We start from the raw sequence: 23,819 nt of genomic DNA on the forward strand, positions 1-23,819 counted from the left end.
TACAACAATAAACGGGACATAATCCGCAGTTAGAGAAAATCAAAAGTCTCCCTAATATAAGAAGGTCTATATCAAGATGTTAAAACAAATGCAACAGGTGCGTTTGTCTATACATAAGAAACTTAATCTTGCTAATAACATCTATTATAGAAAATTGATAATTTTCAAAAATCAGCTTGTTCCTAGACAGCCAGATGCAGTAAACTGTAATTGTTATAGACAGACAACGAAATTTTCCTTGAACACCTGATGTGGATCTGTCCCTAATTAAAGAGTCAGTAATGCGCTGCAAATAAGTGAAACGCATGCGGAAAGGAGCCAAATCACGAATGTGAGCCCAAACTTGGAGAGATTTCCTGCAAGAAAAGAACAAATGAGCATTTGACTCAGCCTCATTTGAACATAAAGGGCAGAGGGAACCCTTGTTAAAAAAAGTAGTTTTGTCAAAAGTAAGCAGCCGGTTCCTTTTAGCAAGCCATATAATGAAAGACATCTTAGGGGAAATTGTTGGATTCCATATAACAGAACACCAACTAACAGTAGGCTTGACACCTCTAATGTATTAATAGACTTTACCAATAAGCAATTGTTCATTGGTGCTCCAAGATTGAATCCTTTTTTTGGCTTCTTCCGTACTTAGCTCTTTGGAAATAATAAAGTCCCTTATCTGAATGATTTTCTTTATCAGAACTGAATCTGATGAAGAAATATTGTAATTCCACACATCGCTCCCTCTGAAATAGTAATGGTGAACCCACCGAACTCATAGAGAATCTTTCTTACAATGAAAGTCTCACAGGATACGGGAAAGAAACGCAAGGTTGAGGCAAAGGAAAAATTTCCATCCAGAAATTCACAATTCCTTGAATAACTGCTCTGATCAACTCTAGCTTACCTGCATAAGATAAAGACTTCCTGCTCCATCCCTGAATCAGACCAGTAATCTTGGAAAGCAAGGGAGTATAGTGACATACATTTAATCTAGATGATAAAAGGGGAGCACCCAAGTATCTAAAAGGGAAGCCACCCAAGCTAAATCCAGTAAGCTGCTGAATATGAGAAAGCTCATGAGACCTAATACCGGCTGAGAATATGACAGATTTATCAGAGCTGATGGAAAGCCTTGAAACCCTACAGAAGTGCTGAAGCTTGGCAAACATAGTTGACACAAAAGGGATATCTCCTCTAGATAGAAGCATAATATCATCTGCAAAAGCCAAATGAGATAGCTGAATACCTACATAGTTGGGATGAAATTTAAAATTGACATTATCCTTGAGGCTGCTCATATCTCTGGAAAAGTACTCCAAACAAAGCACAAACAGATAAGGGGAGAGATGATCCCCTTGTCTAAGACCCCGCTGCCCTTTGAAGTGGCCATAAATGGATCCATTGACTGCCACACTAAAGGAAGTGGAAGAAACACATTCCATGATCCAAGTACAAAACTGAGCTGGGAAGCCAATGGACTTAAGCATCCAATCCAAGAATTCCCAGGAAATGAAATCATAAGCTTTATGCAAGTCAATTTTCAGGAGACATATCGAAGAGGATCTTTTCCGTGCATATTTGCACAAAATCTCTTGAACTAGAAAGATGTTGTCCATCATCTTTCTGTTTTTAATGAAGACAGTTTAAGAATAAGCACAATAATAGCATGATTGATCTATTTTAAAATTTTAATCACATGTTTTTATATGCATTTATAGTCCTGCTAATAAACATGAAAACTAGCACTGTATACTAGTACTTGACATGGTCACAATATTTATTTATATATTAAAACCTTGGGTCATGCTAACCAGACAAGAGAAATTTGAGAGAGAATAATAAAAAGACAGAACAATCAACGTGTAGTTCGCGTTTTCTTTCCCTTTCAGGAACACAGGTAGTCTCGGTTACCGAGCATCATCTCTCTCTGTTTTTATCCCTATTATCTTCTCTTCCCATTTTTTGGTCAACCTTTGGTCGTTGGTTTTTTTCTCTCTTTCCATTCCATGTCTTCCTTTCTCTGGTTCAAATGACTTAGAGACCCTTAAGCACTCTAGAATATAGGGCAAACTAGCCATCTTCTTCAGTTTTCTGTTTCTTTCTCTCTTTTTTTTGCAGCGTTTTGAAGCCTCTTCCAAGTGTCTCTTACTCAAGATTTCCCTCTGGTTCATTCTCTCAAGCTGCTGTTGAGTTCATCTTCCCTCTTAACTCAAAGGGTAACATAACACCCTGTATGTAATATTTATTCTTCTTTTGCTCTTCACGTCTTTCCCATGTTAGTTAAGTGCTAAAAGTTCAAACTTTTTTGTTCTCATGCCTCAGTTTATTTGATGGGCCATCCCCAGATGAAAAATCATCTCAGTTTTTGCTTCTGGGAATCTGAGTTTTGTTGCTTGACTTGCAAGTGACTTTGGTCTTGTGGTTGGGGAAACAGTGACCTTTCTCAATTTTGCTTATTTAATTTGGGCTTAGTTTGTTTAGTAATCGATTATGTCAGCTAGCTTTTCAATTGAGATGGGTACTTAAAGGGGTTTAATTTCTTCTTTTGCTTCTAAATTAAGTCAAACAGTCGTTTGACTCAATTGGAATCTTGTATATTTGGGGTCATGGATAACTCAAATGATTCATCATCATCCTTGAGTTTTGTATCATCTCGCCTTTCACATGGTTCTAGTAATCACAACGTGTCTTCCTCCACCAGCAATGAGCATGGGGCAAATATTGAAATTTTGAGTCTGAATAAGCTCAGTGGAAGCCTTGAGAAGCTATTGATTGAGACTGAGTATGATTATAGTGATGCTGAGATTCTTGTTGAAGACATCCCTGTGGGTATTCATCGCTGTATATTGGCGTCGCGTAGTCTGTTTTTCCATGAGCTTTTTAAGAAAGGGACTGATGGATCAGGCAAGGAAGGAAAGCCAAGGTATCTCATGTCAGATTTGGTGCCTTATGGCACAGTTGGATATGAAGCTTTCCAAGTGTTCTTGTACTATTTGTATACTGGAAGGTTAAAGGCTTCACCAACAGAAGTGACAACATGTGTCGATGAAACATGTACCCATGATGCATGCCGCCCTGCTATCAATTATGCCTTAGAGCTGATGTATGCTTCTGCCACTTTTCAGATGAAAGAGCTGGTTTTACTTTTTCAGGTATATTGTGTTTTTTATTGTGTCATTTCTAGTTCTTCTTCCTTTATCTTATTACTATTTTTGCATGTAAAGAGGAAATGTGACAAATTCCGAGCAATTCCACACAATCATTCTGGTCTGAATAACATAGAAATACTACCAGTTATCCCAATGTTTACCTAAGACTAAAAGCAGATAATTGTTGTACTTTTGGCAAGTTTTTGGAAATTGTTTCCAATTTACATGTGTGCCTTTTGGAATGTGTTCAACACTTTATCTATGCTCCTAGTGAACAAATTTTGAAATAGATGTACACCTAGCCTACCTGCACACACACATGCACACTTGTGACTACACTATGTACCTTTGTCCACTAAGCTCTTCTGATTTTCCACTGCTGCTTTTAACTTCTAACATATATCTTGAAGATGATATTTAGTCATCCTATATTACATTCTCCGTTACTTCTATGCTTCTCTATTATTACAAAAAAAAAAAAAGACAGCTATCTTTTGCTTAACAAATCTAATGTAAATATCTCTTCACTGATGCAGCGGCATCTCCTAAATTTTGTTGAGAAGGCTCTTGTGGAAGATGTCATTCCTATTCTTATGGCTGCTTTCAACTGCCAACTAGACCAGCTTCTCTCTCAGTGCATTCGTAGAGTAGCAAGGTCTGACTTTGACAACACATCTTTGGAAAAAGAGCTCCCTCGTGAAGTTGTGACTGAAATCAAATTGCTCCGACTCCCATTTCAGCCAGAATCCACACCTAATGCAATGGAAGTGGAGTCCTTGAATGAAAAGAGTATAAGGAGAATCCACAAGGCATTGGACTCTGATGATGTTGAGCTACTGAAGCTTCTTCTAAATGAGTCTAGTGTCACTCTAGATGATGCACATGCCCTGCACTATGCTTGTGCCTATAGCGATTCTAAGGTTATTCAAGAAGTTCTTAGTCTAGGCATGGCTGATATTCTTCGTAGAAATTCCCGAGGATACACAGTTCTTCATGTGGCTGCAAGGCGAAAGGATCCATCCATTTTGGTAGCACTACTGAATAAAGGGGCGTGTGCATCAGATACCACTCCAGATGGACAAACTGCTCTTGCAATTTGTCAGAGGTTGACGAGATACAAGGATTATCAAGAGCAAACAGTCCAGTGTAAGGAATCTAACAAGGACAGGCTCTGTGTTGATGTCCTGGAGAGGGAGATGAGAAGAAATTCTATGACTGTGAATATGTCTGTTTCATCACAGCTAACAGCCAATGATTTGCACATGAGACTGGATTACCTTGAAGATAGAGGTAGGGCTTTCTCTTGTCTAGGTCACTTTGTTTCTATGCATATTGGGTTTTGGACCTTTTACTGGTTGAGCTGGAAAGTTGAAAGGGTAAAAATCTGCAATAAATATCTGTGCACAATCAAATCCTCCTAATTACTGTTATAATGGTAACTTATTAATTACAAATACATAGTTAATGCCAACAAGCTGTTATTTTACTTTAGGAATATGCATGCATCATAATCCCAACAAAACTATAGTTGCATGATGCTTTTAAATTTGGAAGTCTATGGACATCATCTAATTAAAATGCTCCATATGTTGCAGTTGCATTTGCTCGGCTGTTTTTTCCTGCTGAGGCTAGGGTAGCCATTGAGAATGCTGAAGCAGATTCATCGTCGATGTACGCAAACTCATCGGCTTTGAAGGGCACAAATGGCAACCTGAAACAAGTAGATCTAAATGAATCTCCCTCTGCTCATACCAGAAAACTTCAGTTAAGATTACATGCCCTTATGAAAACAGGTATGTCCAAGACAATTTTGAAATAGCATCCTATAGAGGTTATGCATCTGTGGAATGTGGATATGACTTGTTCTATTAACACCAAATCAAGCTTGCTTGTATGTTGCCTTGGTTGGAACATTCCAAAATTGTGAAAATCTCAGAATTACCCGATGCCAAGAAAAAAAGAAAAAATAAAAGTGACCACTTACACAGATGGAGTGTAGTAACTACTAATTAATAAAGAAATTTTTTATCACTTGTAGTACTCTTATTTTATTTTATATAAGCAAAGTTTATTTAAAAACAGGGTACAAGGGATACTCTAACTCATGTACAAGAGTCTTATAAGACCAAATCAGACGGATAAGAGACAAGTTATACTGTTATAGGATTAGTTGTCCAATCAGAAAAAGGAGCATTGAACACTACTTATTTTTCCTTAAAAGCATGTCTAGGATCTAACCTTAATGAATTCTAGTGTGCTAGTGAAGTTAAAAGGAAAAACCCGAAACAAAATATTGTTTCTCATAATCTAAGTAGACCATATCATAGCGTACCAAATAAGATATCAAATGGAACTCATTTTTTTCCTTCTTATGATAGAGTTAACCATGCAATTGTAGTACTTTATAACTTAACACAAATGGAAATGAATTTAGTGCAACTTGCAATTGTAGAGGAAAAAGAATGATGGTGGTTTAATGTTGTTACTAAAACTCTGTGAATGCTTTCTGAATTGTGTACAGTTGAGAATGGTAGGCGCTTCTTTCCCCATTGCTCTGAAGTGCTTGATAAGTTTCTGGAAGATGACGATATGCCAGATGTTTTCTTCCTAGAGAAGGGCAGTGAAGACGAGCAGAGAATCAAGAAAGCACGCTTCATGGAACTTAAAGATGATGTGCAGAAGGCATTTCACAAGGATATGGCTGAAAATAACCATTCTGGTTTTTCATCTACGGTGTCTTCCTCATCTTCCTCAACTCGTAGGGAAGGTCTTAACCATAGAGTGAGGAGAAAATGAAGCCCATGTTCTTCTAGAGTAGAGTGTTGCAACTTGCAAGTAGAAGCAGTGACATATTTGGCAAATAAGATGTTCTGTTAAATTAGGGGTTTTTGCTGATGAACATGGGAGATTTTTACTAGCTTGATTTAGTTTCTTATAGTTGTTGGACCAAGAGAAGAGAAGAAGGAAAAAAAGGAAGACGAATTGGCTTAGTAATATCTTTGTTCCTTTTCCAAGACCCAAAAGTGTGTATTTTTTACTTTGTTATATGATCCTAGATTGTTATATAACTGAAAATCTCACCTCCTGTAATAATTACTTTAAAGATGACATGCAAGACTATTTAAAAGTCATTTCCAATTGATTATCCTTGCAAAATTGTATGTCCGTTGTACACCAAAATAATTGTATATATTGAAAACATATAAATACTAAACTCTTGTTTCAGTTGCAAGGAGTCACCCTTGTCTTCAACAAAGTAATGGAAGGTTTGATGTGGACTTATTGCTATAGTGAAGCTGGTTGAGTGTTGTTTAGATTTTTTATTTATTTTTAGAATTGATATATTACTATAAAACAAAATAATATATCGGGCATCTAAAAAGATTAGTGGGATGAATATCACCTTTACTGTTAAAGTCATTATTTGTAAATTGTAATGAAATGATAACTGTGATGTTACTCGTCAACCAACCAAATTAAAAGGTGAAATTACATTTTTTTGCCTTTTCAACAAGACACGTGGGATTATGTTATCAGACATCAAGCCATAAACTATTTATATATTAAAGGATTAATGGATTCCAGCACAACTCACGGAGGGTGTCTCAATATTTTTAATTTTTTTCCCTTATTTTAATCCTCTGAGTCACTTCCTTCATTTTTTTTCTTCCTTTTCTTAACTTTTTTATTCGTATTGCTACTGGGCTACGGTCAAGAATCAAGAAACTTGTTGGTAGAAAGCCCAACAAAATAGATGTAGACATGGCAAGAAAATCGGTACCCGTCTAAATCAGTTTTGATTTTGACGGGTAATACCCGAGTTGATCAGGTATGGATTCGGGTTTGGATTTTCTCCGATAACCAAAAGTCGGGTATGGGTTCCACCCCGACCTCGAACCTGGACCCGCCCCGTCACTTAATTTTTAGAATTTTTGCATAATTTAATCAAAAGACCTAGAATTTTTATTACTAGTTAATTTTATTTTAGAATTTTTACATAATTTAACATTTTTTTCTTAACGATTTTTGTAGACACATGTGCTATAATAAATTTACTGATATATAAGTAGTTAAAAACAAATGTTTAACAATCAATTTATTTTTTCTAAAATCAAATTTTTAATATTTTCTTTACAAAAAAAATTATTTTTCTAATTTGAATCGGGTACGGGACGGGGTCGGGGATATCTGATACCCAACGGGTACGGGGATGAGATAATAAATTTTAATCCGTCAGGTATCGGGTACGGGTATGGGGACATGTTGGGGAGTTGGGGTCGGGGATTGGGGAGACAATACCCGTCCCCGTCCCGCCCCATTGCCATGTCTAAGCAAAAGTAAGTGGTAGCAAGCCCCAAAAGAAAAAGATGTCCTCTTAAGCTCACCACGCACATTAACTTGAGGGAGATACTATTGGCTCTTTCCCAATTTGCTCCTGGCTCTTACCCAATTGTGAAAAATCCCTTTTGCCCCCATTTCAAAAAAATCCCCCCACCCCATCACCCACCCACTCCATTTCTCTTTTCTTCTTCTTCTTCCTCCCCAACCCTTCATCTCCTTCTTCTCCATAGTTCCTCTTCCTCCTCCCACCCCCTAACCCTTCCTTCTTCCCTCTTCCTTCTCCATAACCTCAACCCCTGTGGGGTTGACATGTGGCCTTATCTTTTGAAGAGAGTGTTGATGTTATGCCACCTAGGGGTCCTTAAGCTTGCACCCCTAACTAGCTATATTAGGTTTACAAGGTTTTTCACCCCTGTGTCATTTTGCCAGTGGACAGACGACCATCATGTTTTCCTATGCGTTTACCGCCTATCTCAGTATAGCTACTGTTTAGCCCACCACTAACAAACTATGTACTAGGTCGAAATTATTTTTGCTAGGTAAATCAAAATTGATTTTGTTCATTTTTTCCCCTAAATTGTCACTTCACAAATAGTAAATAAGTGAAATTGCTCTTGTAGGATCGATTCTAGATGACGTCAAACATTCGACAGAGCTTGCTGGATCTCAGAACTATGCCAAAAGGCATGAGTCATCATTAGACCATACAACAAGCTTTGTAATTGTTGCAAGAGAGCTTCAAAGTTGGGTTCAACCTAGATAAGCAAAGGAAGAAGGCAGCCTCAAGAAGGGTGACAAAGACAGATGATTTTTTTTGTATTATTATAATTATTATTAACTTTTGATGTAGCATGCACAATTTTTTTTGTTTTGACATATTTATATTATGCTTAATTTACTTTTTTTGTGTTGGTCAATTGTTTAAACAACACACACCTAATAGTAACAACAACGGTCTCTTTAATTGATTAATAAAATAAGCATCAACAACTAAACAAACACAGATAATACAAACTTTTCTTAAAATAAAATAAAAAACATCATATGATTTTTATAAAAATAAAGATATGACTACACAGATTTATCATGCATTAGAGCAATGATATTATCAGCAAATCTTGGTTTCTTTAGTTTGCGCGACAGGATAAGGATTTCATCTAGAAATCGGTCAAAAGTTACATTCAACTCAATCAAACCTTTGTTCCTAAATTTTGAAAAGATAAAAAAAAAAACATTTTTTCCCACATCATCAGTGTATTTAAGCTTCACACCGACAATAAAAAAGATCAAGTAAAATTCTACAACCTCCGATGGTTTTTCGTAAGGCATCGAGCGACATGTCCTCGCTTATTGTGACGACTTTAGGACCAAAAAGACATTCAAACAATATCCCTTTAGTTGATGAAATAATGTCACCATCGCAAAATACAACAACAGATACATTCTCCATGATTTAAACAATATGGTGAATATTAAGCAAGTATTGAGTTGCATCAAACTCTTACTGTTATTTGCATTAGGGATTTATTGTTCTCTTGTGAGCCATACCAAACCAACGTTTAAGATCGCATCAACAATATAAACGGTTGAGAACACATCTATATTTAATACAGTTGGTATACGTATTAGAAAAAAGTTACACAATAGAATCAGGATTTTGTTTTGATGTTGAAAAGTTACATAACAAAATCTTGATTTTGTTGTGTTAAGGGAGGTGCCAAAAGATATAACAACGGAATCATGATTCCATTGTTATATATGAAGCGGAAAAAAAAATATAACGAAATCGTGATTCCGTTGAATACATATACAACAGAATCATGATTTTGTTGTGATGTAGGGGTGCGAAAACCATTTTACAATGAAATTATTGCATTTTGTTCAATGAAATCATGATTTAGTGGAAAAGGTATTTTTGAAATAAAAAAAATCCTAACCCCTTAGTAGGGGCCAAGAGCAATGAGAGTGGGGCCAATAGTAACTCCCTTGACTTGATAATAGAATTATTTAGGCAAAGGCACTTTCACTTTTAACATTGGTTAATTAATTACCAAATATTTTTGCATGTTTGAAATGTTTATCAAATGAGTTTAATAGTCATCTACTAACATTTATACTGTCATTTAATCATAGTTCATCATTAATACAACTTTTAAAATAATTATTATAAAAGTTAACAAATTTATCATACGTGAGTTGTTATTAAATGACGATGTTTTACATGTATAATATTTTTCTCTTATCAAATTAGCAAGCTTTTTTTGTTTTCCTCATTGCATGGGACCTTTTACATACAAATAAAATATAAAAGTAGAGAATAAAAAAAATACTCATTCAATAATTTAAGGGGTTTTCTTAGTAATGAAAATAAAATAAAAAACATTTGTTTAAAACTTTTAGTTTAGAAAACTCTTAAAAGTATCTAATGTCAATTGAAGATTGTTTTCCAGGTAACTTGTAAATATCTAATGTCAATTAATTTGATTTAAGCATTGATTAATAAATTAAATATCATATTTATTGAGCAATTAATTAATTAAGGGCGGTTAACTTTTGATTTGATAAGAAATCTCTACGTCATATAACAGAAAATTAAAATAAGAAATGTAATTCAAAAGTAAAATGTTGTTTCCCTTTGAAGAATGATATCTGAAATTTATGGTATACAAATGGATTGATACATTCTTCCTTCTTCTTTTTTACACATTTTAAAACTGATTACTAAGATATCTTGCAAATTGATTAAATGAATTGAATGGGTTGCTCATGCGCTTCAACACATGGTAAATTGAGATGTATACAATTCTAACTGAAAAGTATCACACATTGTAACAGTTATCTCCTAACCATTTTGGCAAACTTCTGAGGGCCTAGAAGTGAAAAACCATAGGCAGTAGGTAGTGATAATAGCTTCTTTACTTTTCCTACATATGCCCTTTTTGTGAAGTTATTATAATCATTGGCTTCAATGGAATCTAATATTTGCCTATACAACAACAATGATGCCCACACAGGCCACCTGCTAGCTGAGTTGAGGTCTGCAACTCCCCTCTCTGCTTCATCAAAAAACATCCTCGCCCTCTTTATTTGTCCCTTCATGAATTTCCGCCATTTGTCTGTAACTCTTCCGCTGAAAATGTCTTCATCTGAAAGCCCAGCTAGTGCCAATTCATCTTGTGGGAGATATACTCTTCCTCTTCTAGCACTATAATGATCAAGAACCATACCAAATTAGACAAAACATAATTTGAATGACATGGAGACAGTTAAACTTAAGAGTTTAATTTTCAAGTATGTACATTAAAGGTTATACACTGTCAACTGATTGATTAAAAAAGTAACTATTACAAAAACCAACAATCCTACCATACATGAGAATCTATAATTAAATTCTAAAATTGAATGTTATGGAGCATGGGCTTAGTTGATTCTATAAAACTAGAGTTAATTTTTTGTTTGTTGTTAATGTTGTTACTTTTGTCCATTCCTTGGAATGTTATGGTGTGAGATACCCTTGAGTGGCATGATTTCAAATGTCATTTCTTTACTTTTTTTGGTTTAATTGCATGACATTGAAGTGTTCAAAGAAACTTACTCCTCTCCAACATCTCTGAGTATGTTAGTAAGTTGATTAGCAATGCCTAGAGCCAATGCAGCATTATAAATGCTCTCTGTTGAAGCATTTGCTTCTGGTGCTATCCCCATTACTGGGACACTCATAAGGCCTACTGTCCCAGCAACATAGTAGCAATAAAGGTAGAGCTCATCAAAGTTATCGTATCTTGACTTTCTCAGGTCCATCCTCATCCCTTCGATCATGTCCTTGAATGGCTGTTCCAAAGAGACAATTCAATAGCATTAGCTTCAGTTTTAGCACATAAAAAGAAGGTTCAATCTAGTTTCATAATTTTGTTTCGTTAGAACTAATTAGTCCTCTATTTCGTATAAAATGACCAATTTAATTCTAGTTACTAATTTTAACATGTTATATCTAAAGGATAAATAAAACTTACATAAAGTTGCATAGGCGTTATCTGCATTGTTTTCGAATCAGAATTGAAGTTTTATTTTGACAATATGCGTAACAAAGGTTAGCATTAAATGCCAACATAGATTATAAAGGTGATACTCCAATTTTGATCAGAGATTAACATCAAAACCAACTAAAGAACTTCATGTAAGTTTGTTCTAAAAAGATGTAATTCTCAATCTTAGATTTGGCTATGTAAAGTACCTGAATATCAACTGGGTACTTTGAGACAGTATGTGAGAGGGCAGCATCATACATATCATAGGGTCGACCTTCAAAAACATCACTCAGTCGTTGCTCCCACCTGTCCAAGGCCCCGGGGGTGATGTGCGAAGCATTTGGGCCATCCACTAGCTCATCAGTTCTTCTGCACCACACTGCAATGCACAATGAATAATTGTCAATTCCAAAACAAGTCTCACTGGAGAAGCTGAAATAGCAGTGAGTGTGTAATCTAATCTAATCACACATACCATAAATTGCCCAAATAGCTTTTCGGCGCTCTGCAGTCATCAATTGTGTGCCTAAAATTTACAGTTTTCAAGATGAGTAAATTCAACAGCAAAATATACTATTAACAATTAGAATTTTAAAATCCATTAAAAATAGTAAAAATATTTTAATCTAGCTGCTAAGTAGCTTGCCTGTAGCACAACAAAACATAAGGCATATATAAGATGAATTGAACTTTGTAATTTGACTCCATAAGGTTTAGGAACAAAGAAACATTTCAATTAAAATAACATTGTAGTGGGTCAGGAGAAATTATTGCGTGGTCTGAGATGTCATTATTTCCAACCATCTCTGCATAACTCAAAATTGAATTTTATTAACTTTTTTTCGTAAATTGAAAAACTTGATTACATGTCATGGAAAGATTAACTAAGATCATGAACACGTAACTTGAACTAGTAATTTTTTTTTTGACACGTAGAGACATTATTTAGTTATGATGTGGTAAAAGAAGAGGACAAAAATTCAATTTGAAACAGAAATAATGAATGAGATAAGGCTCAAATCAAAAGATAAACAAGTACCTAAGTAAAATGTCTTGGCATACTCAGCACAGACTTCACCACACCGATCATAAGCTGCATTCAACAGATCCACATTGGTGAAATCACCTTCAACGTCTTTGTCCAAATCTAGAGCTATCTTTGTACCCCTTTTGTTTTCTTTTACCAGAGCTGCTTGCTTCAGCACCACTTCATAGACCCTCTCCTCTGAGGATCTTAAAGTCTCAGCTGCCACTGCACTTGAAAAAGCAGAGGCACCACTTGCAAAACTGATTCCAGAAAACCTCTTTTGTGTTCTTTCACCACCACCACCACTCCTGCATGAAAAACTCACCAAGGAGTTGATGTTCTCTTTGGGTCCAGAACTCACCCAAAGAAGAACACCAGACATCTCAAGAACAAGGCAATTTCCACTGCTGTTGGTGCAGCTAGCTCCACAAGTGAAAGTGCACACCAATGAAAAGAGAGGGAAAGAAAGGATGAAAATTAAACCTTTTGAGAATGAATGTACTTGTGTTAGCAAAACTATGATGAGGTCTGATTTTGTTTCTGAGGCTATCAAAAACTTTAGAACCTGTCCAAAGATATAGAGGAAATTGTGAATGTAATCCTATAGCCAACACATGTCGAAATGTATGGACAGTGGCCTTGTAATCCTTAACGTGATCAACTTGGGATCAACATGTTTGTCTTTAGTGCACGACCCTCTTCACTCTCAGCCACTATTTTATTTTTAGGCAGAATTTTGTGTGTTTTTTTTTTTTTTTTATAGTGGCCCCAGAAAAAGGGCAACCTTACATTATATTTTACGTATTTGGTCCTATCTTTTGGTTTTGCTTGCGTAGTTGTTGAATGGATGGCTTAAATGTCTTTGAAATTGTTTTTGTATACTTTACGTTTGTCCAGATTCATAGTCATAGTCTTCCATTTTTTTATTATGGTATTGGTTTCAATATGGTTTATTCCATATTCAAAAATTAATCAAAATTCAAACCACTTAATTAAGAAACACAAGTCATGATATTAATTGTCAACTATTGTTGGTTCTGTTAAGTCTTCATCACACATCTAAATGTCTTATCAAGTAGACTTTATTTTAATTGATATATATTATTTTCATGAAAGAAAAAAAATGAAACATTTTATTTTACAATAATAGAGAAATTTTACTTATTATATTTTAATTACTTAGTACACTCACTTCCGTACGAATGAGAAAGTAGAAAGGGTCGGGAATGGAATCAATGCATCCAACACTAAAAAGAATTGATCCTCATACGAGATATGATAGACTAATAAAGTGAGTATAATTGATGGAATTGAATTACAAAGTATGGTTTGTAGTGCTTACATACAAGGTCAAACTAACTAACTTCATGCCCAAGCTAACTACTATAACTAACATAACATAATACTCAATTAACTTTTACATTATCTAATACTCTCTCATGTTGGAGAATAAATGTCTATGATTCCAAACTTGGGAATGAAATTGGTGAAAGGGGAAGTAGGAAGAGGCTTGGTGAATATGTTAGCTATTTGATGCTGAGTCTTGACATGAATCAACTTGAAGATGTTTGACTAAACAAGTTCTCGAATAAAGTAGCAATGTATGTCAATGTGTTTCGATCTCTCATGATGGGAAGGGTTGGAAGCCAAATGGATTGTTGACTTGTTATCACAAAATAGCATGGTTGATCTAATATCAACTTCAAAATGTCCTAGCAAACACTTGAGAAATACAACTTCACTAGCCATTGATGATAATGCTCACTAGACATTTAAGATAGTACCTTGCTTCACAGACTTCCATGAAATCAGTGCATCACCAAGAAATACATAGAATCTAGTTGTAGACTTGCGAGTATTTAGACAGCTACCATAGTCTGCATCAGCATATGCTAGCAAGTGTATGGAATTCTGAGCAGGAAAGAAAAGGCCTTGTCCTAGAGCATATTTGAGGTATTGAAGCAAGTGGTAAACAACAGCCAAGTGAGTTGTTAAAGGGGTCTTCATGTATTGACTTAGCTTGTGTACTACAAAATTAATGTTTTAGGCCACGAAATGGTCAAGTACATGAGCCTACCAATGAATCTCCTACACAGAGAAGGATCAAGGATTAGATCACCATCAGTCAAGGTCGATTTCAGATTTGGATCCATAGGTAGTTGTGTTGGCTTACTACCAAGGTATCTTATATCATCTAGCAATGATAGTGTGTACTTTCTCTGAGAATCTGAAATTCCTTTACTAGATTTGGCAATTTCAATGCCTAAGAAATATTTCAAAGAGCCTAAAATCTTCAACTTGAACATGGATTGTAACTTGATTTGGATCTCAACAATACATGAAGAACTTGGGCAAACGAGTATAATGTCATCAACATCTACAAGAAGCACTACTAATGAGGATCCAGAGCCATAAGTGAAAAGAGAATAATCATTTTTGGATTAATGAAACCCTATTGTAATAGGGTAGAAGAAAACTTGCAAAACCATTGCCTTAAGGCTTGCCTAAGGCCATATAAGGACTTATTGAGTTTGCATACAAGACCAGAAGTAGTGGTTTTGTATCCTTGAGGCAAGTCCATATAAACTTCCTCAAAAAGATCTCCATTGAGGAAAACATTGTTAACATCCAGATGTTGTAAACACCAATTCCTAGCTACTACTACTATGGCTAGAAGTACTCTCACTGAGGTAAGCTTGGCAACAAGTGAAAAAATGTCTGAAAAATCTATTCCAACTTGTTGTGTGTAGCCTTTAGCTACTAACTGAGTGTTGTATATGTCCATTGTTCCATCAAGTTTATATTTGAGCTTTTGAGCTTGTAGACCCATCTACAGCCAATACACTACTTGTTAGCAGGTAAAGGGACTAGAGACCAAGTGTTATTTGCTTCTAATGTTTGAATTTCTTCAATCATAGTTTGTCTCCACTTAGAGTATGGAACTGCTTGATGATAATACTTTGGTTCATAAGTAGTGGAGATTTGATTGATGAAGTTGTGATAAGATAAGCTAAGTCGAGCCATGGAACAATAATGTTGTATTGGATATTGTTGAGAATATCTGAAGCATATTAAATCAGACAAGTAAACAGGTCTTTTTTTATGCTCTCTGGATGACCTTCTAGGAAGTTATTGTATTTGCTAGTGAAGTTGTATGGGTCAAGTGTTTGCTAGAACATTTTGAAGTTGATATTAGATCAATTATGTTGTTTTGTGATAACAAGTCATCAATCCATTCGCCTTCCAACCTTTCCCATCATGAAAGATCAAAACCCATTAACATAGATTGTCACTTTATTCAAGAATTTGTTTAGTCAAACATCTTTAAGTTGATTCATGTCAAGACTCAACATCAAATAGTTGACATATTCATCCAACCTCTTCTTGCTTTGTGTTTCTCCAATTTCATTCACAAGTTGGGAATCATAAATATTTATTCTTCAACTTGAGGGAAATATTAGAGAATGTAAAAGTTAGTTGAGTATTTTATTGTGTAAGTTAAAGTAGTTAACTTGGGCATGAAGTTAGTTAGTTAGTTTGGCCTTGCATATAAGCATCACAAATGATACTTTATAATTCTTTATAATTCAATTTCATCAATTATATATTCACTCTATCAGCTTATCATGGTATCAAAGAAAATGCAAAATAAAATTGATGGAATTGAATTACAAAATATAATTTATGATGGTTATATACAAAATCAAACTAACTTTATTTCCAAACTAAGTACTTTAACTCATATAAAAAAGAATATTCAATTAACTTTTATATTCAATGATAAAATATCAAGTTAGATCGATCTAAATATATCATTATGAGGGTAAAGGGACAGCAACATATGCATGTAATAATTAATGTTATGGTTCATTATCAATTCCTCCAAGAATTGAAACCTAGCTTATTTAAATAGATCGAAGCAATGCTACTTGTAGATTATTTTATTCAATCTTTTACGTTTATAGTCCACCCCGGTTAACTATTTTGACTAAAGACACTATATATCTTAACATTTAACCAAAGCCAAGATAACAGGCTTAACACCACCTCATCACATGCATCCATCACATAACACATTAATTAAACTCTAAAACCGTAAAACGACAGCCGAAGGCATACAATTGGGGATTATTGATTTGAATTATTTGTAAAAGTTAATTATAACTAGAAATTTATTTTATGGACAAACTTAACCAAACAGATGATAATATCTGCCTCATTAATTGCTGAAAATAATGATAAATTAAAATAAACAAAAGCTTCAAATTCGTTTTTGTCCTGAAACGCGAGACACGAAGACGTCACAGGAATATTCGACTTTCCAGCCTCAATTAAGTTTCTACCTTGGCATGCAATATGAGTTGGGGCCGCATGTGTATGCGATAACATCATGGAGTTTATCTCCATAACGTACGAACGCTTCTGTTCTCTATCGTGGCAGAAATTGAACCAAACCTTAAACTTCCTAACAGTCTATCAAATGTAAAATATTTCTTAATTCTCATACCACATTTTTTATTTATATAATTTTTCTTATTTATTAAATAAAGAAAAAACCAAATATATTTTGTATTTTAAAGACATCAAATATATTAATTTTTTATTTAATATTTGCTTTATAAAATACTAGTAATATACTAATAAGAGGTGCATGTGGCTGTGATGCTGCTCTTTCCTAAGAGGGTGCATGTGGCTGTGATGCTTCTCTTTCCTACCACAATTAACCTTAATGCCAATTCAGATGCATCAAATATTCTACATCGAATACGACAAGTTTGGAAGTTCACACGGTTGGTTTCTTCTTTTAATACCATCAACTCATCAAGTAAAACCAAACATAAAAAAAATGCTGACTATGTTGCACCTTAATTAAATGGAACTTGTAATTTTCCTTTGTTAATGATAAATAACTAATTCACGTAAGGATTGCAGTCAAAAATTAAATATATATGCCAAGACTTGAAATGTCCCTTTAACAAGCAAAGCAATGTAACTGCTATAATAATAATAATAATAATAATAATAATAATAATAATAATAATAATAATAATAAATAATCAACAGAATAAGATCCATAACTCAATCATGCATACTGCTGGCTAGGTAATTGCAGTAGATAAGAAATCAAATCGTAAGTCGGCACTTTCAAGTTTTTAGGTGTTCTCAGGAGCGTCTAGATTATTGGAGATGGTTTCATACGCTTCCTTAAAAAAAATTGAGCGTTAATTAAATAACTCTTTTTAAGTATTTATGAGGGATGGAATTTAGCGTAGTTTAATATTTTGAACGTTGGCGTCACATTGTCAACAAATTAAGCTGTTCTCTTCCTCCATGTTAAAGCTTCAAAGGGATATGCTATCATGAACTTTTCAAATCCCAAAAGGACTTTGTCTTTTTCTCACCATTTTTTTGGTGAATGTATGTGGACAACTAGCTAGCTAGGTGATCAAGAAAGGGCCACGCAAACCAATCAGAACCAGTTAATGGTGAGCTGTTAATATTGTCAAGCAATAAACAATAAGGAACTTGGTCAGAAAAAAAAAAACATTTTACATAGAGAACCCAATATAATGCTATAGATTTGTGGATAATATTGTCATGAGATTATTGAAATGCCTAATGATGATTAATTAGCTTTATCTTACAAAAAGTTATAATAGTGTGACAAGTTTATTGAAAATGTTTAATAAATATTAATTGTGCCTCAAAAGTAAATATAGTCACATAGCAATAATTATATATTCATTTATTAATTCTTAACTATTTGTGAAGTAAAATTAATTATATATTTACCCATATAATTAATCACATATGCTTCCAATGAATACGTTGATAATTACTTGTAATAACAAGAGCATTCATACAAAAATGACAAAAATGAATTTGGAATTAATTATTGGATGATAGAATAGATACATATACTGCAATGGCCACAATTCCACAAATACATGCAAAAATAAATACTAGCTAGCGTCACACCACTTCATACTATTTGTATGCATAAAATTCACACTAGAAATGATTTCCCGTAATACAAATCAACAAGTTGCATGACCGATGAAGAACAACACAAATAAACAAGCAAAGTCAATGACGATTGAAATGATAATCCCGAGAGAATGGCCAAAAAATTTGAGGAGCCCTAACCTCCATGAAATTCAAATGAGCCTCGAGAAGGTGCATGTAGACCAACCAATCACCATTCCCAGTAGAAGAAGGCATTGGCATGACATAGCCAGAATCTCCACCCCAAGGAAAATGGTACGATGCAAACACGGGCTTCCCCCACCCAAAATCAACCTTTGACTCCGGAAACCTTTGACCAGAAGAAACCACAAAACTTGGTCCTTCTTCCTTGCCATGCCCACAATAAATCCTAGACAAACCAGGAGCTGGTCGATGTACCTCAACCCAATCAACAAGTCCCAAAAAATGCTCTTCTGTCAGACCAATCTCCAAAAACTCATGAACTTTCTCCGCCACCCAACTCAATGGCTTTTCCATAAGCTCCTCCACCGGTTTCCCACCATAGGGAATAGAAACTACGTTACCAAAATACGAACCCATGATTGCTTCTTTGTTCTTGTCACCGTTACTTAACCTCTTCCTTCCATCAACCACAACACCCATCTTCGCAACGAGGTTTTTCTTACCCTTAACCTTAGCCGCTGCAGCTTCAGCAACCATCTTCCACAAGAAAGCAGAGAAAGACTCGAGCTTTGTGCGCTTCACACCGTTTGAGCTTGCCAGTTTCTGCATAAGGTTGAGGTTTTCACCTGTGACGTAGTATATGCGGTTAATGAGTGGCTCAGATTGGAACTCGGGTTTTGGATCTGACGGTCGAGGTGACGCCGAGATGGAGACGTACAAGTCGTGAAGTGAAGAATGGAAGGAAGGTGGATTTCGTGGGATGAAAAGGGACCGAGCAAAAGAGGGCTGGATTGATATTATGGGCTTGTTGGACTGGGCTATCTCGGCCCATGACACCAGGAACATGTTTGCAGAGTAGGCATCTGCTATGCGATGGTCGAAAGTGCATGCCACTACTAAACTCCCACACTTAAGCTCAGTTGCCTGCAAAACTCACTTGTCTTATGACACAAATAAGACCAATTCAATTCTCAAAATCGTCTTACATGTAATAATATGTTTTCCCGCACTTAAAATTAATCCAAAAGTCACTCTCTATTCTCTTTTAAATTAGGTAAAATATTACTCTGATTCTTATTTATACTCTTTGTGATTCTCTGTTCATGCATATTATTCTTTTCTTTTTTTTATTTGATTAGGTATGATTATTTTTTTTTTCAATATTTCTTATTTTACTTTTGATCTGTGATTTGATTTTACTATTCTGATTCACATGTAAGATATTATACATGTTATTTTAATAATTCTTTTATCCATTTGACTAAATCATTTGAATTCTTTATGTTTTTTTTGTTTTTTGAAATACGATTGTAATTTTTATAATTTTCTTATAATCCAGTTTTGGTATTATTTTTGTATAATTGTTTGAAATTCTAAAATATTTTTGTTTTACATTTATTAGTTACTAAGTTCAAAGAGCATTGCAGTGAAGTACCTCAACTCAAATAAGTATATAAAATAATCCAAGTTGATAATCGAGTTTTATTATTCTAATATTTTTTTTTTCATAATCTTGCTTTATAGTTTTATTTATTTTTTATACATTAGTTGTTTTATTTCAAAATGTCAACTCGAAAATTTAAATCTGCTTATTCAAAACTTAAAAAAAAAGAGTTTATGCTTTAATTGAACCACAAAAAGGTGCTCTAAATAGATTTATCAAAACAGATAAAATATAAATATAAAAATATAGGTGATTGCTCATTAAATGAACAAGTTAACAATGTAGAAATTGATGAAAATGAAAATAAAGAAGAAGTATTAGTTAATAAACAACTTAATAATGTAGTAGTTAATGAAAATGAAGATAGTGAATAAGTATTATTTGTTAATGAACAATATTGTATTGATTCTCATACTTAAAATGAAAAAGAAGTAGAAATTAATAAATTAAAAAAATAACTATTAAAAATATATATGATCCAAGTCAATGGACAAATATTAGTACAAGTTTGAGAGATTTATTAGTAGAAAAAAATCCTTTTAAAATTATTAATATAGATTTTCCTAAGGATGAATTCTTAAGACATTTTTCTTCATCATTTTACATTCAAAAGTTGTCTTATGGTGAATATCGTGAAAAAAGATGACTAATTTATTCTCAAGTTTTAGATAAAGTCTTTTGTTTCTGTTGCAAATTGTTTAATATTTTTTCTAGTACAACTAAATTAGCTAGTGAAGGTAGTAGGGATGGGAGAAATATTAGTCATAAGTTGATGAATCATGAGATAAGTAATTAGCACATTGCCAATATGAGTTTGTGGATTGACTTAGAAACAAGATGACTAAAAAATAAAATAATTGACAAACATGTTCAAGAATAAATAAATAGAGATAGAGAACATTGGAGACATATTTTATTTAAAATTATTGCGGTTGTTAAAACTCTTGAAAAAAATAACTTAGCATTTCGTGGAATAGATGAAAGAATTGGCAAAGAAAGTAATGAAAACTTTTTAAGTATAATTAAAATGATTGCATAATTTGATCCTATAATGCAAGAACATATTTATCAAATTAAAGATAATAAAATTCATAACCATTACCTTGGACATAGGATACAAGATAGATGAATTGATAAATTTGTTAGCAAGTGAAATTAAAACAAATATTATAAAAAATATTAAGAATGCAAAAATAGTTTTCAATCATACTCGATTGTACTCATGATATAAGTTATCAAGAACAAATGTCTTTTGTTATTGTGTGTACATATTTCTTCAACCCAAATACAAGTTTTTGAATATTTTTTAGAATTTTTAAAAATAGATGATACAATTGAAAAAGTCTATTTTGATGTGTTATTATGAATGAAACAATTAATATTGGACTTGATATTAGTAACTTAAGAGTACAAGATTATAATAAGGGATTAAATATGAAAGGAAAACATCAAGGGATGCAAAAAAAGAATTTTAAACATTAACTCTCGATCATTTTATACTCCATGTGATTGTCATAGTCTAAATTTGGTACTTCGTGATATGATTAACTCTTATCATAAAGTTACATCTTTTTTTTGGAGTACTACAACACATATTTACAATATTTTCTTCTTCAACAAACACATGAAAAATTTTACAAGATCATATTCTTAACTTAACTCTCAAACCATTGTCACAACACGATGGGAAAATTGTATTGAAAATATAAAAGTTTTAAGATTTTAAACTCCACAAATAAGAGACGTTTTGTTAAAATTAGGTGAAATTAAAGATGATCTTAAAATAAAAAGTGAAGTTGATTTTTTAGCAACTTATTAGCTTGAAAATTTTGAGTTTTTGTTAAGTATGACTATTTGGTATAACATATTAATTGTTGTAAACTCTATTAGTAAAAAGTTACAATAAAAAGATATGGGTATGGATGTTGCTATAGAACAATTGAAAGGTCTTATTTTTTTTTTTTTGAAAAGTAGAGATGGATTTGAAAATAATATAATTTATGTCGAAGAAATTGTTAGTGTAATGGATGTAGAACCTAAGTTCGTGAAAAATGTGTTATGTGTAAAAAAATAATTTGATGAGAATATTGATAATGAAGTTGTAAAATCACCTAAATAATCATTTAAAATTGATTATTTCTTGTACATAATAGATCAAACAATTAATGCATTGAGAAATATATTTGAAAAATTTAAAATATATGAAAATATTTTTGGTTTTCTATTTAACATTAAGAAATTGAAGTCTTTGAATAGTAATAATTTAAAAGAATATTATTTTAACCATGAACGTTCATTAAAACACAATAATCATTGAGATATTGATGGATTAGATTCATTTAGAGAACTAGAAATTGTAAGAGAGATTATACAATAGAAAAATGATATATTGATTGACATAATTATATAAAAAAATGATTCTTTTTTGAATGCTTTTATTACTTATAAAATAATGTTAATAATTATGGTAAGTGTTACTTTCACAGAAAAAAAAATTTCAAAATTAAAATTAATTAAATTTTATTTAAGATCAATAATGTCTCAAGAAAAATTAAATGAATTATCTTTAATATCAATTGAAAAAAAATTGTTAAAGAAAATCGATTATAATAAATTAATAAATAACTTTGCATCCTTAAAAAATTCAAAAATAAATTTTCAAAAAAAATATTAATTTTTGTTCAAAAAAGTTATTAGACTAAAAAAGATATTTTTTTAAAATTCCCTTTAGGCCTCTAAATATGTTGAGCCGACCTTGTAGCTACCGGAGTGTACATGCCGAACCGGCATTCATCAATGAAGGAATTTTTTTTTTTATCACTATATTTTTGTTTTTAATATGTAATTTTTGCTTGACATGCATCATTCTTTTTCATATCCTTCATTGTGCAAAACGAGGTGTATATTTTACCTCTAAAATTTGTTAATCCAAGAAAAATGATATTTTTTAATGTTATTTTTGAGATCTTTATGATTCTTATGGAAAAATTGATCTTTCAATACAAAGATCTTTCATTTTTCCGTAGATCTTCACTAAAATTTGAGATGAAAATCCTACCATAAAGTTGCTCAAACAAAATATAAGAATTCTTCTGCTCTGCACGGCCTACAGGCATGGCAAAGGAAGTAAAAAAAACAACAGTGGACCCATGGTTGTTAGTAGCACCTGAACAGCAAGCAAACCATGCTTCTTCCTTGGTACAAACTTCCCTTGAACAGTGTCATCAGGGTTGTACAAGTTGAGGCACTGGAGTTCAACCTCTGCCACAGCTTCAACAAAATCCGCCCCACGATTACTGCAAAAGAGCTCAGGCTCACCCATGGTGTTGGCCACCATTTCACCTGCAAAAGGGTAATAGTAAACCAGTGCCTGTGCTAGGGCATTTTTCAGTGACCCCACCATGGTTCCGAAGCAATAATATTTTTCAGGCAAAGGTTTTTTGTAGCAGAAGAATACACTAACATCCATTGGGGGAATGAGTAGATCAAGGTTAGATAGTGGCAGCCAGTGCTCATGCATTGGAATCTCTGGTACCACCACCTCCTCCTTGCTCACACTCACAATGAATTCTCCTTCTCCAACCTTAACACTCATTTTAATTTCAGAAATATTAAAACTGTGTATCTAAGCTTCTTCACAAGTGCTTGATTAGCTTATTGATGCACAAGCTGCAAGGGTCGCATGAATT

General features: G+C 33.4%; 3 protein-coding genes across 5 annotated transcripts; 1 reads left to right on the forward strand and 2 right to left on the reverse strand.

The window, feature by feature from the left end:
- Positions 1–1,823: 1,823 nt before the first annotated feature.
- LOC114401604 (regulatory protein NPR3-like) lies at positions 1,824–6,368 on the forward strand. 3 transcript variants are annotated; one of them, XM_028364165.1, is made up of 5 exons: positions 1,824–2,222; positions 2,314–3,143; positions 3,677–4,430; positions 4,736–4,933; positions 5,662–6,368. In XM_028364165.1, exons 2-5 carry the CDS (start codon positions 2,598–2,600, stop codon positions 5,934–5,936), a joined length of 1,773 nt encoding a protein of 590 aa, XP_028219966.1. In that variant the 5' UTR covers positions 1,824–2,222; positions 2,314–2,597; the 3' UTR covers positions 5,937–6,368. The 3 variants fall into 3 exon arrangements, with proteins under 3 accessions (XP_028219966.1, XP_028219975.1, XP_028219959.1); XM_028364174.1 differs by having other exon boundaries at positions 1,824–2,207; XM_028364158.1 differs by having other exon boundaries at positions 1,824–3,143.
- Positions 6,369–10,316: 3,948 nt separating this feature from the next.
- LOC114401622 (phytoene synthase 2, chloroplastic-like) lies at positions 10,317–13,110 on the reverse strand. The gene is made up of 5 exons (XM_028364181.1): positions 12,549–13,110; positions 11,985–12,035; positions 11,716–11,888; positions 11,077–11,312; positions 10,317–10,686 (listed from the first exon to the last, which is right to left on the reverse strand). The coding sequence occupies exons 1-5, from the start codon at positions 12,916–12,918 to the stop codon at positions 10,317–10,319; spliced, it is 1,200 nt and encodes a 399-aa protein (XP_028219982.1). The 5' UTR covers positions 12,919–13,110.
- A 5,287-nt stretch (positions 13,111–18,397) lies between these two features.
- On the reverse strand, positions 18,398–23,819 carry LOC114401628 (shikimate O-hydroxycinnamoyltransferase-like). Its single transcript, XM_028364194.1, has 2 exons — positions 23,297–23,819; positions 18,398–19,610 (listed from the first exon to the last, which is right to left on the reverse strand). The coding sequence occupies exons 1-2, from the start codon at positions 23,723–23,725 to the stop codon at positions 18,624–18,626; spliced, it is 1,416 nt and encodes a 471-aa protein (XP_028219995.1). The 5' UTR covers positions 23,726–23,819; the 3' UTR covers positions 18,398–18,623.

This window comes from Glycine soja, chromosome 2 (assembly GCF_004193775.1).
Source record: "Glycine soja cultivar W05 chromosome 2, ASM419377v2, whole genome shotgun sequence".
NCBI lineage: Eukaryota > Viridiplantae > Streptophyta > Magnoliopsida > Fabales > Fabaceae > Glycine > Glycine soja.

What these genes read in the sequence shown, in the direction of transcription:
- LOC114401604 (XM_028364158.1), top strand. Translation starts at nt 2,598, where the DNA reads ATGGATAACTCAAATGATTCATCATCATCCTTGAGTTTTGTATCATCT. An exon ending in GGATTACCTTGAAGATAGAG is followed by an intron (nt 4,431 to 4,735) that starts GTAGGGCTTTCT and finishes CATATGTTGCAG; the next exon opens with TTGCATTTGCTCGGCTGTTT. An exon ending in ACATGCCCTTATGAAAACAG is followed by an intron (nt 4,934 to 5,661) that starts GTATGTCCAAGA and finishes AATTGTGTACAG; the next exon opens with TTGAGAATGGTAGGCGCTTC.
- LOC114401622 (XM_028364181.1), bottom strand. Translation starts at nt 12,918, where the DNA reads ATGTCTGGTGTTCTTCTTTGGGTGAGTTCTGGACCCAAAGAGAACATC. An exon ending in AGCTATTTGGGCAATTTATG is followed by an intron (nt 11,889 to 11,984) that starts GTATGTGTGATT and finishes TGTGCATTGCAG; the next exon opens with TGTGGTGCAGAAGAACTGAT. An exon ending in CTCAGAGATGTTGGAGAGGA is followed by an intron (nt 10,687 to 11,076) that starts GTAAGTTTCTTT and finishes TGATCATTATAG; the next exon opens with TGCTAGAAGAGGAAGAGTAT.
- LOC114401628 (XM_028364194.1), bottom strand. Translation starts at nt 23,725, where the DNA reads ATGAGTGTTAAGGTTGGAGAAGGAGAATTCATTGTGAGTGTGAGCAAG. An exon ending in ATGGTTTGCTTGCTGTTCAG is followed by an intron (nt 19,611 to 23,296) that starts GTGCTACTAACA and finishes TGAGTTTTGCAG; the next exon opens with GCAACTGAGCTTAAGTGTGG.